At 41.8% G+C, this 13,734-nt stretch overlaps 1 protein-coding gene across 2 annotated transcripts in view; it reads right to left on the minus strand.

The window, feature by feature from the left end:
• atrx (ATRX chromatin remodeler) overlaps window positions 1-13,734 on the minus strand; it is a 36,356-nt gene that overhangs the window by 2,367 nt on the left and 20,255 nt on the right. For both annotated transcript variants that reach the window (XM_014987580.2, XM_088009659.1), the window contains 5 exons: window positions 13,052-13,243; window positions 5,319-5,468; window positions 1,450-1,566; window positions 880-975; window positions 668-796 (listed from right to left, as the gene is read on the minus strand). In XM_014987580.2, the coding sequence (XP_014843066.2) occupies window positions 668-796; window positions 880-975; window positions 1,450-1,566; window positions 5,319-5,468; window positions 13,052-13,243 (684 nt within the window). The remainder of the gene's footprint in view (window positions 1-667; window positions 797-879; window positions 976-1,449; window positions 1,567-5,318; window positions 5,469-13,051; window positions 13,244-13,734) is intronic.

The following is a 13,734-nucleotide window of genomic DNA, read 5'->3' on the forward strand; positions in this document are numbered from 1 at the left end:
TCTGCATAGAGCCAAATTACATCAGTGTGATAATATGGTTGATATTATTTAACCTTAAGTACAAATTGATTGCAGAGAAAGCTATAATATTTTTACAGTTTAATAGTTTTATCTATACATTCTGCCGCAACCATCGTTTGTGATCTTGATGTGGCCTGAAAAGAAAGTTTGACACACTGGATTTAAGGGAATCCGAGTGAAGGACGCAAAACACAACAAAACATTTGTTGTAGATTTTTTAAAAATCTTTGTTTTAAAAAAATAAAATAAAATTATGAAACAATTCAAATGGGTCCATTACATAAAATCCACTTAAGTTTGTATTTTTAATATGACAAACTACATGGTTACCACTGTGCCCTTGTAATGGCTGCAGCATTGTTTAATGGCTACTACTGTAACCATGTCATTCTGAAGTGTTCTTAGCCTGTGATCCATTTTGCATGGCATTATAACGCTGGGGGAATCTAATGACTACTAAACTATGTTTTTAAGAACATGTGAAAGAGCCCAACCTACAGCTTTGTTTAGATCCACACGATTTTGTACAATAATCCGAGAGTTAAAAAGTGTTATTATTCCAAGGTGAAATGGATAGAGATCAAAAATGCAAAGGCAAGGAGATTCAAAACTACAACACAGTATTTTTATTTTTTGTCAGCCTCACCGTTTGCTGCCTGTTGAGGACCTCTCTGTAAATGCCTTCCCTGCGCTTGAGCTCCATCTCCACGGTGGCTTGGTGCCTCAGCGAGAGCGCCTGGACCTGGCTCTCTGTGAGCGTTGGGTTGTCCTTCCACTGCACGGAGAAGGTTTATTAACGACTGGGAGCCGTGAGCCGCACTGATTTAAAGCCCGGCGCGGGCAGCTTTTAAAACTCACTATTCTGGCAATGACGTCTTCCATCGACTCCCGAGCTAAGGCTTTCAAAGCGTTTGTTGCTTCAATGACTTTCTGCCGTCCCTGGTTTATGAGGTCCTGGATGAAACGTAGAAGAGAAACGAAACATTCAATTAGAAACAGGTGAGTTTTTCACCGCAGCAGGGGGCGAAGACAACCATGGAGTCCATGGATTTTTCTTTAAATACAGTAAATAATAATAGTACAAAGACTCCACGCAGTGACAAACCAACAGTAAATGTCTCCCATGGAGATCTGTGTTTTTACTGTTCAACACTTCCAGGAATTCCAAATAAAAAGTGCTTCTATAAACATGTAAATTGGTTGAAGTTTGAAGTATTTTTGACTCGCATTAAACACCAAGCTGCCTCTTGCGGTGTGCATCTCCCCTCCCTCAGTGACTGTGTATTAATAGCCGCCCCAGACATTATGAACTGGTCAGCCGCTGCTAGACTGGTGTCACAATTAGGAGTGAGTGGGGGCGGCGGAGGGGAGGGATGAGGAATGTGGGGCGCCGTGCTGTGGGGGAGGCATATGGGGCTCATTACTTACCTCCAGCTGCTGGTTGGACATGGTGGCCAAAGCTGCCATATTGAAGGAGAAGTAGTTAGATGTGCCCATGTCTGGCTGAGCGTAGTTCGCAGCGTAGTTGGTCCTCATCGACAGGCCCTGAGAAAAACAAGGCGGAGAAACAGGCGGGGGAGGGGGAGGTTGGGGAGGCAGCTATCAATTAGTCTGGACTTTAGAGGCAAAAAGAGAGCAACTGTTCATCGAGAGACGAGGTTTCTCACAAAATACTAAAAATCTGACCGGATTTGAGAGGTTATTGCCTGATCAGGGCTTCCTGGTCTCCATGGCGTCTGTTTTAACCCTTAGCTGATCACTAATAATCAGTGAATTAGCACTGATTATGATAGGATCAATACCCGAGTCTAGGATGAAACTCCCCTCCCGATACTCTGTTTTAGATCTGTGACTTTTTTTTTTTTTTATCTTCACCCTGTGTGACGCCGTTTCCAACTTCTCAGTAAAGTTACAAGAAGTTTCTGAATGGCTTTGATTCGCATAGTTGACAGACAAATGGCATTGTGGGAGATCTAAATGTGTTGAGAGCTATGAATGTGGTTTCATCTGCCAATTCAAACCCGTCACCTGTATTCAGGCTTGGGGGCTGTAAAAGTGGCTCAAAACCAACCTCTACAGCAGTATTCAAGGTATTTGTTATACATTTTAATTTCCTTCAGTGTAATTTAGCTGTTAACTTTATGGGCCACTTCAGAGACAACAAGCAGTCATTTTTTTTAAAACATTGTTTTCTGTTTACAATCTACAATAAAAACCTGGACACATTTAGAAGACAATGGGAATGGTGAATTATTTTAGGGAAAATGTTACGTTTCTGCTGCCCAGTCTACAGATGGTATGGCTGCTTTGTGATCATAAGGTCAAGTGTGAGGGATTTAGAAATGGGGTTTGGCCCACAGCTGGACAAAAGTTAGGATGATGCACACTTTTAAGCGCCGGTCGGTCTCCAAATGTCACCAGCAGCACCAAAACAAAACGTCAACAGATTTGTTGCTTTATTGAATAAGTGGCTATTAATCTTCCAACGACGACACAGCATTTTCATGGCCAATTTCTGTGAGCACAAATATTAAAATTAAAGGTTTTCCACAACAATCCAAGTGTTTTCCACCCTCTAAATCACATTTTTACAGTGAAAAAGACCGTATAGGCTGCTGCAGCCTCTGGTCTCCATGTCATGGGACCTCTTCTGCCTGTGCTTACACACCAGCAAATTTAGGCTGCTAATGCCAAAGGTTTGTTTAAACACAATTAACTAAAACTAGAGAAATATGTTATCAATGAGTCGTATCAAAACGGAGCAATAAAAACAGCAGGTTCAGTCTAGAAGTTCAGCAAACTGCTTTGTATAAAACGACGTCTTTGCTGAAGACTGAAGCTGCATCTGTCGAGGTACGTCTCAAAAAAGCTATTTACAACAGCCTATAAAAGTGGGACAAAATCCCGACTTCAACCATGTAATTCTGATTAAATGTAGAGTGCCATTTGTTTTATAGCAGATCACCTTAAAGATAACCCTAATGACTAGGATACAGATTGCCAGGTGAGATTCAAAGAACACAGCTCTGCTCCTTGCCTTAAACTAAATATGACAAAAAAGATCCGAGATTCTCACATCTTTCAAAACTTTTCTAAAATCCATCTGGAGAGAAAAAGACGTTGCAGCATAAAATTCTGAACATTCATTCGGTGAGAGCAACAAGTTTCCCAGTATCAAGCAGCTCCTGCTGTATTAAATGTGTGTGTGTGTGTGTGTGTGTGTGTGTGTGTAATGACCTGAAGTAAACAGTCTTGTCTCAGTAAAGGCCAGCAGAATGCCGATGTTTGTATGTAATTGAGTCTCAGCTGCAGATGGTTTCCCCATGCCCTGTAATCTGGCCATCCGGTATGTAGAAGGATCTGTGTGTGTGTGTGTGTGTGTGTGTGTGTGTGTGTGTGTGTGTGTGTGTGTGTGAAGGGGGGGGAGGGGGCAACGGGGGCCTTTGGACCTGGTCAGAGACAGGTGTGCAAATCTAAACAGTACAAACCCTCCAAACAACCACAATACACACTCTTCACTTTTAACACGCAGCCGTTCAGGATGGAGATCACTTCAGTGAAGTGAAAGAAATAATCTAGACTAAATTTTCAAATGTGGCTCAGATTATTTTAAAATCATCTTTGGTGTGTGCGTTAGAGGAACAAAGAACTCAGAGCTTCAATTTTATTTCAAGAGCTAGATCGCATTCTTAGTTTCGCCCCCCACTTTTGTCCACATTGTAAATCTGATCTTATACATGTGGCTTTTTCTCACCAGCACCAGTCGAACGTTACACTGAGAAGACATTAGAACAGAGGTTGGGTTTCTTTACAGTTGTTGCTCTCGTAAATTCAAAACCAAAAACTGAATGGGCCTCTGATGGAACAGCCTGCAGTGGATGAGGAGCAAACGCTTCTCAGGCCCTCTACATGTCCTAGTTCAGACTGTCACTCTTCCAGTGACACTTGGAAAAGTCTTTACAACATTCTAGAAATGTAGTAAGAAAATATTTACCTAGCATAGCAGGGCTTTATTAGCTATACTTTTCACAGGTCATAAAAACAACATGATGCTTAATTTGGCTTTTGATTCTGCAAAGTGGTAAAGGGCTGTTGCATGTTTTTTTTGGGGTGGGGGGGTGGGGGGGGGGTGAAGCATCTGGACCAACTCAGATCAGCTACGTTTTAATATTTATAGCACCACAACTTGGCAAACCTGGACTGAATTACCCCTACACTAAAAGCAGATTCATTAAGCACAAGTTGGGATCAGAGATGGCTTTATTCCAGAAACTCTACTCAATAATTTCAATAAATTAAATATTACAAGTAAAGTTAATCTTTTTTCACCCAATGCCTTTATCCCTATGCTAAGCTTCAACACCGTCCTACAATGTTACAAAATAGCCAAGTAAGAGTCCCGTTTTCAAATCAGCCCTCATTAAATATATTATTTCCCATGACAGAGGAACTACTTGTGGATAGCTGTACAATTTGATTTTAGCAGCCTAAACGCACATTAAGCAGGTTTCCACAGTAGAAACGTGATCGTTTTATCAGGAACCAATATATGGATCTTTACTGTGAGAGAGATGGTAGAAGTGTGAACATTAATGATTTGACCCCAGAATCCATGTTTTCAGTAAACTCTCCGGTTTACTGAAAAGCACAAAAGCTCTGAGGGAAACGCTGCTGTTGCACACACCAGACAGGAGAGAGAGAGCAGCGTGTTGGAAAAATAACCATTAGGGTGAATTAGAATCTAGGATTAAGAGGGGAGGGAAGATTTGCCCTTGTACAACATTAGCCCCTTTCTGCACTTCTCCAAATAAACCCCGCCAATTGCCCCGCAGGAAAGGAGAGGAGAACAATGGAGACAGAGAGCGAGGAGTTTCTAACCTTCTGTGAACCGACATCCTCACTTTGACAAGCTTTGGCACTGCTTAGCCAACTTTAGAGATTTAAAAAGCTGAACCCAAACCAGCAGCAGCAGTTCCTGTCGTCTGCTTGCTGTGGGCGATGATAGGCCAAGCAATCTAACATTCATAAACAAAAACAGGTTCTCAGTGGCTCCAATTCACGCCGTGACGTCAGGGTTTTCAACAACGGAGGAGGCTTTAAAATTACGCATTTGTTTGCAGAGTTCTGTCCTTTCTAGACAATTTATCAAGTAAAAAAAATAAAATAAAAAAAAATCTACGCTGAGTTTTGGAGCAAAAAAAAAAAAAAAAGATACCGTATATTATTTCTCCTGACCAGGAAAACGCCAAACAAATTTCATTCTTGACCACGCCATGTGTGAGCTGCCGTTCTCTCACCTTCTTCTCTGCTTCGTACTCGGCCCAGGCCGCCTTGCGGTCCTCCTCGCTGAGGGCTTCCTCCTCCTTGTGGTCCAGCAGGGAGTCGTGTTCGTGATAACACACGAGCTGGTCCTTGTTGTTCTGCAGCATCTCGGCGAGGATGGGATCCTAGATGGGACACGGAAGCAGAGTCAGACGTCGGCGTGTCCAATGTCAGATGATCCAAATGAGTTCCATCACAAAGCAAAAACAACCTGTCCAGTCAATTCCAGACACAAATTGGACTGTAGTTTTCTGGTTTCCATGCCTGCATTGTTATTGAAAACAACAGCAGAGTGAAATTAAGACGGCATGGTTTAAATTACGCTCTCTGCTGCATTCCCTTCGCTCAACTTAGCTTTGCTTTAATCTGAAACTCCGTCAATGTCAGGTTGGCTCATTTACCGGAGCGTTCAAACGGGGCTTCAGCGCTCGTTCACCACCCTTCCTCGAACAGAATGCGTGTGAACTTGGTTTTAAAAAACAAAAGCCACAAATGCTATTGGCATTAGGTAAAACTGAAACATCAAGCCATGAAATTAAGCAGTGATTGCAAACCTGTGGTGAATAAATTTAAAACAAACACCAGACTAGACGGAGTGAAACCGGATCCTCCGAAGCGCGGAGGGGGTGGCGGGGGAAGCTGGGCGATCGGCAGGACGACTTCGCAAGAGCTATCTTTTGGGGCTCTCCGTTCGGAGCTTCTCACCCACACGCGCTGCAGCGACCCGTGGACTTGGATCTTGAACCCACTGGTGCTCCTCAGCGACGTGTGTTTATGTTTCCTGGCCATCGCTTTCAATCAGGACAAAACCGGGCCACCCTTAAACAACCAAACATTTGGAAGCGGCACGCAGCGAGAGACTCCACTGCAGCTTTACCCTCTAATTAGGACATAAAAGCACAGAGGGGTTTGATGGCCTGATTAGGATAAAAAGGCCAGGCTTGTTTTCTCAAAGAAAGGGGAAGAAAAGGTCAAATAAAATGCAGCCAGTGCCACCAGCAGTGGGAGTGACGGAGCACTGAACAGGTAGCGGGGCCCCATTTTCTACCCCCCCCGAGGAAAAGGCCAACACACGACATAATTATGAAAATATTCACACCCTCTGAACTTTAGCACATTTCATCACTTTGCAGCCAGCTTCAATTGATTCTAGTGAGAGTCTAGATGATTAAGCCATAGGTGTTCAACCTGCGGCTCCGTAACCACAAATTGGTTCTTTGGACATTCTGCAACGGCTCTTAGTAACTTTGGCTAACAATGATAAAGAACCGACTAACGTTTATAAATCCAGATGTAACAAATGTAGGTATTAGCAATAAGCAATAATTGTATTTAATTTTTTGCAAAGAATGACATCAAAAGTACAATTAATATGTTTTTAGATCAGTTTTTTCTCATCAGATTGGGATCTATATGCTTTCTGTCCTACACACTTTGGTCTCATCTGACCAGACTACCTGTTTCCACATGCATGCATGTCCATCTCCAACAAGGCTTGCAGCAAACCCCAGACAGAACATATTCTGGCTTTCTTCAACAATGGCCGTCATCTTCACTCTTCCATAGAGTCCAGATTGATGTACAGAACTATTGGGTGATCTCTGAGGTTCAACCAAAGTTAACCACCTTGATTAATGGCCTGTCAAGTTCGGGTGGCTGCCATTCCTTCCTAGGTTTGCAGTTTGAGCCATACTCTTAACTTTCAGATGACGCCTGAACATTTCTCTATGAGATGTGCAAAGTTTGGCATGTTTTATAACCTAACACAAACCCTCCAACTGGTATTTGGTGTCCAGTCTTCTTTAAGTGCAGTATTTTGACCAAGGGGACATTGAAATCTACACTGAAACCAGACAGGAAACGCAACTACTTTTTATCGCTAAAACAAAAAGAACGTTTTCCTCCAAAGTCATGAAAGAGAAGAGTTTCTGACTGTTAATGGGTCAGAGGAGCTGCAGGTCAAATGACAGTACAGATGCTCCTGCTGGTAAACAGTGCATTCTGGGATACTCGAGTAATCCCCACCGGCGATGGCTCTGGGGTGGTCCGGTCCATCTTCTCTCCTGGAGCGCTCCGTGTGTGTGTGTGTGTGTGTGTGTGTGTGTCCTGAGGCAGAACTAATGATGTAGGTAACCTGACCTGCACCATTGTCATGTTCACGAACATGCAAAGGGAAGCCTATCAATTTGCTGTGTATGTGTGTGCGCGCGTGTGCGTGGGGGGGGGGGGGGGCACAGGCAATGGGTGGGCAGATGCATAGAAAGGAGACGCCAAGATCTCACACTCAAATCAACTTTCACCTGCTTTTACACGACGTCGCTTTAAAAGCCACGTTTGGCATCAGAAGATATCCTGGTTCATATAAAGTGACACGGCCCATGGATTCAGCTTATTTATTTAGCAAGTTCTGTGAAATTTATACCACTTTTAGAGTTCAAAGCAATAAACTAACCAGGCTGTTAGGCAGCAGACCATGCAGCTTCGCTTGTTTAAGCTAATTTTTGTCCGTATGACTTGCTAAACACTACAGGAGTCGTTTCGCTGCTGGAAGCGCCCCACGCTCCCCAAAAACAGGATTTTTGAACATGAAAATGATTTCCCAAGGCATTTCTCTTGGGGGAATCCTGCAAGCCCCCGTATAAAAGACATAAACTGGCGATCTAAAAAACAACAGCTCCCACATAACAAAGACAAAAACTTGCAAATAAACATAAGTGGACCTCATGTAGACTTTACAGCTTGGCACAGGCATCTGACGAGTACGTTAACCGAACGTACGTCCCTCTTTACAGGAAAATACATGATACAGATAAAAAAAACAAAACACTCCAGTTTTTTTTCTCCATTATTGAGTATTTGGTCTAAAACATGTTGACCCCATTAATACAAAATAACCATTTAATGTGTAACAAATGAAGAAATCAGGCGTTTTGCGATTTATACCCCCATTACAACGACAATAAAGTTCAGCTTAAAATGGAGAAATTTTTACAGAAGAGCTTTTAAATGAACAGTCCAAAACGAAGAGGGCAGTAATGGAGGCAAACCTGACGTAAAACTAACATTGGACAGCAAAGTGAAAGACTTCAGCTGTTTCCTTTGAGTCGCTTTGTAGTTTGTATTCAACAGGCTGTCTGCACTTTATTTCTTAAACATTTTCACTCTTGAAAGTGACTTTAGTTTAATAATAATTGTGTTTAGACCATAATAAATGTCTTCAAATTTGTTTTATACATCAAGGGATGAAGACTAGACAGGTTTAATGAAAATGTCCATCGTATGTAGCGACCAGTCAAACGCCGTTCAACAGCAGCAAACCGGTAATATGTGCACCGTCTGTGTGGCTGCTGCTAACATTTTCTCAGTGAAAATCCTCTGAAGCTTTAGGTCCATTTGTAGCTTCAGGACAACCTTCAACTCAAAGCCACAATGTTTTCACACCCTCCAGGCCCAAGGTACAAGTCCACCGGTTTATCCACCTGACAGTCAGTTAACAAAGACACAAAATCATGCATTTCACAATCCCCTAAAAACGACAACACGCATACCACTTTTCCATGAAAACAAGCCTCGGCTAGCAGCATTACGGGGGTCTGCTTCTCTAAAAGCTCATCACAACAGCCAGATGGAGTAGCTGGCAGGTCAGGAGGGATTCAGAAAGGATTTAACAAGACTGGGTGGTAATTTTTTTCAAAAACATGTTTTTTAGACACCACTGGAGGTTAACTAAATGTTATTGTCTGATAATTGATGTTTATAACTTAATGGATAGTTGTTAAATACAGAAAGGTTCACATGCAGGTGTTTTTCTTGCTTGTGGGGGTAAAAAAAAGTTGCAACAAAAGACAAAGGTGGACATGAACATTCATTTAGCACAAATCAATTTTAATCCACACAAATTAAAGACGCACAGAGAAAGGAGCTCATGTTTGGGTTTGTGCACTGATTACCAGACAAATCAATCGTGGTTAAAAGTGAGCCAAAAGTAAGAAAATGTGATCTTTTGCTATTCTGGAATTACCCCATCTTCGTTTTAAAATGCTACAACTCAATATAACTTTCCCTTTGCTCCTCGGACAAACAACAAACGACCACTTGCAGCAAGAAGGCTAGACTATTTCTCAACTTTCCATCAGGTTTCATACACCCAAATTTCTGGCCATTTACTAAAGAAAGACTAAATAAAGAGTTACAATTTTCACATGCGGTGCTAAAAAGAAATCTATAAAAAATCTCATAATGGGTAAAACAGAGGGATTTTGCCGCTTTTCATATCAAAAGTGCACACCTGTACAATCAGAAAAGACTGCATAAATGCAAAAAAAATAAAAAATAAACCGTTGCTCTGAGAAAACCATGAGGAATCGCTGCACGTTTGCTTTAAGCCCAAACTCAGAACAAGAACTGGCATCAAATCTGTGGAGCCACGCCAGTGTCTCCACAGATTCCCCAAGAGACCAGAAAACTGAAAATGAGCCAAACAACACCTCTTGGTTTTTCACCCACAACAGCTCTGGTTTTGGCTCTTGCCATCATTAGTCCTTTCTTTCCACCGGCAACCCGGCAAGATCAGGCATGTCTTTTCAGAGGTGACAAAATGCAGTTAAGAAGAAGAAATGGGCAAGTAGATCTAAAAATAATTTCTAATACTATCGTTAAAAAACCCCAAAAAAAACTCCCATGAACCACTGATCAATGGGATATTGCTGAAAAACATTTTTCCAACCAATGATGGCTTCCTACATATAATGAGCCAAGCACGGTGCGGTTTATTGCTCCGGTCTGCGCCGCTGCTCGACTTCAGCTTGCCCACTGCATTTAAGTGTTCCTGTCGCAGTCTAATGACCGCTGCAGCCATTACCTGCCGAGAGCAGGACATGGGCATGCTCCGAGCCTCCTGACGGCATGCGACGCAGCAACATCTGCAGAGGCTGGGAGATCTGGATTAAAATTCTCAGAAGGCCGCCTCCTGCACCTTCTCGCTGTGCGTGTGGCGGCACGTCGGATGAGAAAAGACGAGTACGGCGAACACGAAGAGGTGGAATATAATCTCAGAGAGGATGGGCTTGGATCGTTAAAACTCATGTCTGGGCTACAAGTGCCTTCTTTGTCATTAAGGGGAAGTGCGCTTGCTTCCTTTGTCTCCAATTAGATTTTTTCGGAGGAGCACACAGACATGTTTAAGAGGGGGTTTAAAATAATGACCCTTCATCATGCAGGGAAGGCCAGAGGGAGATAATGTTCAAAGTGAGTGCCGTAAAGTGCAAAGTTATAACAACAGATGCTCTTGGAAGATGGTGGGAAAACGATGCCGTAGGGTACTGGCGGAGGGAGAGGCAACATGAGTAAAGAGGCGGCGGCGTGGAGAAGTGGGATAACAGGTGCTAAAATAACCGCAGCAGAAAACGAGCAGCGACCGAGAGGAAATATTAACCTTTACTGAGGTAAAATAAAAAATCAGGCAAAAAAGAGAGAGAAACATTCTGGTTGTGAGCAAAGTTTGCGGTCTGTGTGGTGGGATTGTTAATGAAATCTGTACTTTCTGTAGAAAGGGCAAAACTGTTGCGGCTCAAACCATTTCTCCTTTTGAACTTTGTTGGCTCAAAGTGAAGAAGAGCGTCTGACTCATCTTCACATCATCCCAAACAGCAAATTCCTTCCACTGTACTGTAGTCCCGCTGCCACACTACAGTTACCCCACTGGCAACAACAGGTCAGTCTGTGAATGGACGCGCCAGCCTGTGTCTTCAATACAACTGCACATAAAGATCAACTGGCTCATTTAGGACTGCAGGCTTCCAGCATGCAGCAGTTTAATGAACTCTTAGCAGCAGCAACTGTGTGAACACGCCTGCATCCCACAATTACAGACATCACATGTTTAAATGCAGTCAAATTGGTGACATTTTTATGGATTACATTGCATTTAAACCTTTGTATCCTGGATCTTGCCGTTTCAGCAGTGATGGCCGAGACACTTGCCTGTGGATCAAGAGCTTCACTTTCTGGCGCAACTCGTTCTTTGCCATAACGGACCAGAGAACCAACCCAACTCCTGCAGATGAAGCCACAACCCGACCATGCATGATGAGATGATGAGGCAAGTAACATTTGCATTTTTTTTTGTTAAAAGCATTTCAGTATGTTCTACAAGATTTGCTTGTTCTTCATAAACAGTTCATGTTAACTTGAATGACCAACATGAAAATCTTCCTTTGTCACTTTGACAGCTCATCAGTACATGAGTTTATTTGTATGAAAGGGTGCCATTTCAAGAAGTTACTTGGAAAATGAATGAAAAATTTAAATATGATTTATGTTAAAATCATTTTTCGGAAGGTTATCTGCAGATTTTTTAATTTTTTTGTAAAGCCATGTTATGTCAGATACAAAAAAAAAAAATCTTTTGCAACGTCAACTTTTTGAAAAAGTAAAATCAGTAATTTTACGCCCCAACAATTGCATGAAAACACTGGAACATCCTGGAGAGACAACAATGTACTCCTACCTCTCTTCTTGAAGAAAAGGCAGACTCTCTGTAGGAAGTAATTTGCCTTTTTCATCAGCAAGTTTAACAAACAATTTCACAAATTGGTTCCTCTAAACTCCATGTCTCAGCAGCTGTTGAAAACTGAATCGAACAGTTCAGGAAACCGTCAAGGATAAATGTATAACCGAGAAGCAACGTGTAAACTGTTATGAGTGTGTTGACACCGTGATGGAGAAGCTTTGATGTGGAACCTTAAAACAACTTTTAGTCCAAATATGAAACTGGCCTATTTAAAGGAATGAAACAAATGACCCTGGTAACAACTGTGACAGGTTCAAATATGGTCATCTGGACTGTTGTGAAGACAGTAGAAATCAGGTCGGGTTACTCAGCGGATCTAGTAAAGGGCCACAGCAAAAAATCTTTTGACCATCTAAATGGAAAACAAATTTCCTGTAAAGACTGACTGTTTTACAATCCATTTAAAACGCCAGCAAGTTGGATATAGTGTTTCTTTTATCCGATCTGTTTACAGATTTCAGAGATAAAAACCACTTCAAAAACAGACCTGAATAAACCAGAGACTGCGAAAGGTAATGCGTGGAAATAGATGGAACCCACTCAAGGATCAACGGAAGGTAAAGACCTCAAGGAATGAATAAAAAGCTAAAAAAAAAAAAAAAAACATTTAAAAAAATAGAGCGAGAGGACTGCAAGTTTATAGCAGGGAAGCAGCCGTGTTGCAATGAGACGACTATTTAGTAAATAACAGTAAACACACAGATCTATGCAGCTGTGCTGGCCTGGATGACCCAAGTTAGATTTGAGTGTTCCTATTAAACCGCAGGAGACCTAAATAGTGACACAGCACCTGCGCTACAATGAGAGAAGGCGAGTGCAGGGGTGTGAAAGGAAACAAAAAAAAAAAAAAAAGGAGCAGAACTCTCCAGAAAGGTTGATTACGATACAAGCTGGCAGAGTTTAAGTAATAGTTTAGTTTATAACTTAAACGCTCAACTTCAAAAGAGAAACCGTGCCATTAGCTGCGGCTCTGCAAGAAAAAAAAAAAAAGAAGAAAACTTTCTTCTCGTGGGAAAAAAAAATTATTCTTGGACAAGCTGGAAACAGAAATCATCAAGTTTGACGTTATAAAAGCTGATCTAATTAAAAATTAGATGTTTGCCTTAGATGTGAAGTGTAAAGTTAAAGCATGCCGACCTTTGGAAGCATCGGAGTTGCTCTCTTGCTCTTCTTCTCTGAAGGATCGTCCAGCATGTCCGGCTCAAAGGTGTAGAGCTCAGCCAGCTCGTTCATGGTGAAGTGTCTCTCGATCTGCTGCTGATCCACAACTCGGTACGACAGAGACTGCTTGGTCACTTGCCGCTCATAAATCTTCTCCTCCATTGTGCCCTGGAAGAGGGGAATAAGAGCAGGGAAAACGACTATATCAGACAGTTGTGAAAATATCTATTTTGGCAAAACTGATTGAAAATTTACTGGACAACTAAAGAAAACAATGCTAATGTCAGAAATTGATTTTGTTTTCTACCTATTAATTTCAATTCATTTCTTTATACATCATTAAGCAGTCAGACTCTCTTGTACTTTTTTAGAGTGAACAAATACAAATGTATTTTCCTGCAGTTGATTGTCTACTGTGTGCAAACTTTGCTGGAGGTAAATGGCATTTTGTGGTAAGAATGCACAATAAGCAATAAGCATAACGTCAACGACTTCCTGGACTGTCATGAGTGTTTGCTAATTAAGCAAAACGCATTCAGGATCTCAATGACCAATATATTTGGTGGTATACATTTTTTATGAAGAGTTTGAGATGGTAATGTGAGAAACTACAAATAATTAGTTCTGATACCAAAGCAGTCTAAACAATAAAACCGTTT

The sequence above is a fragment of the Poecilia mexicana genome, unplaced genomic scaffold, assembly GCF_051168715.1.
Source record: "Poecilia mexicana isolate PSO_F unplaced genomic scaffold, ASM5116871v1 scaffold_10, whole genome shotgun sequence".
Lineage (NCBI taxonomy): Eukaryota > Metazoa > Chordata > Actinopteri > Cyprinodontiformes > Poeciliidae > Poecilia > Poecilia mexicana.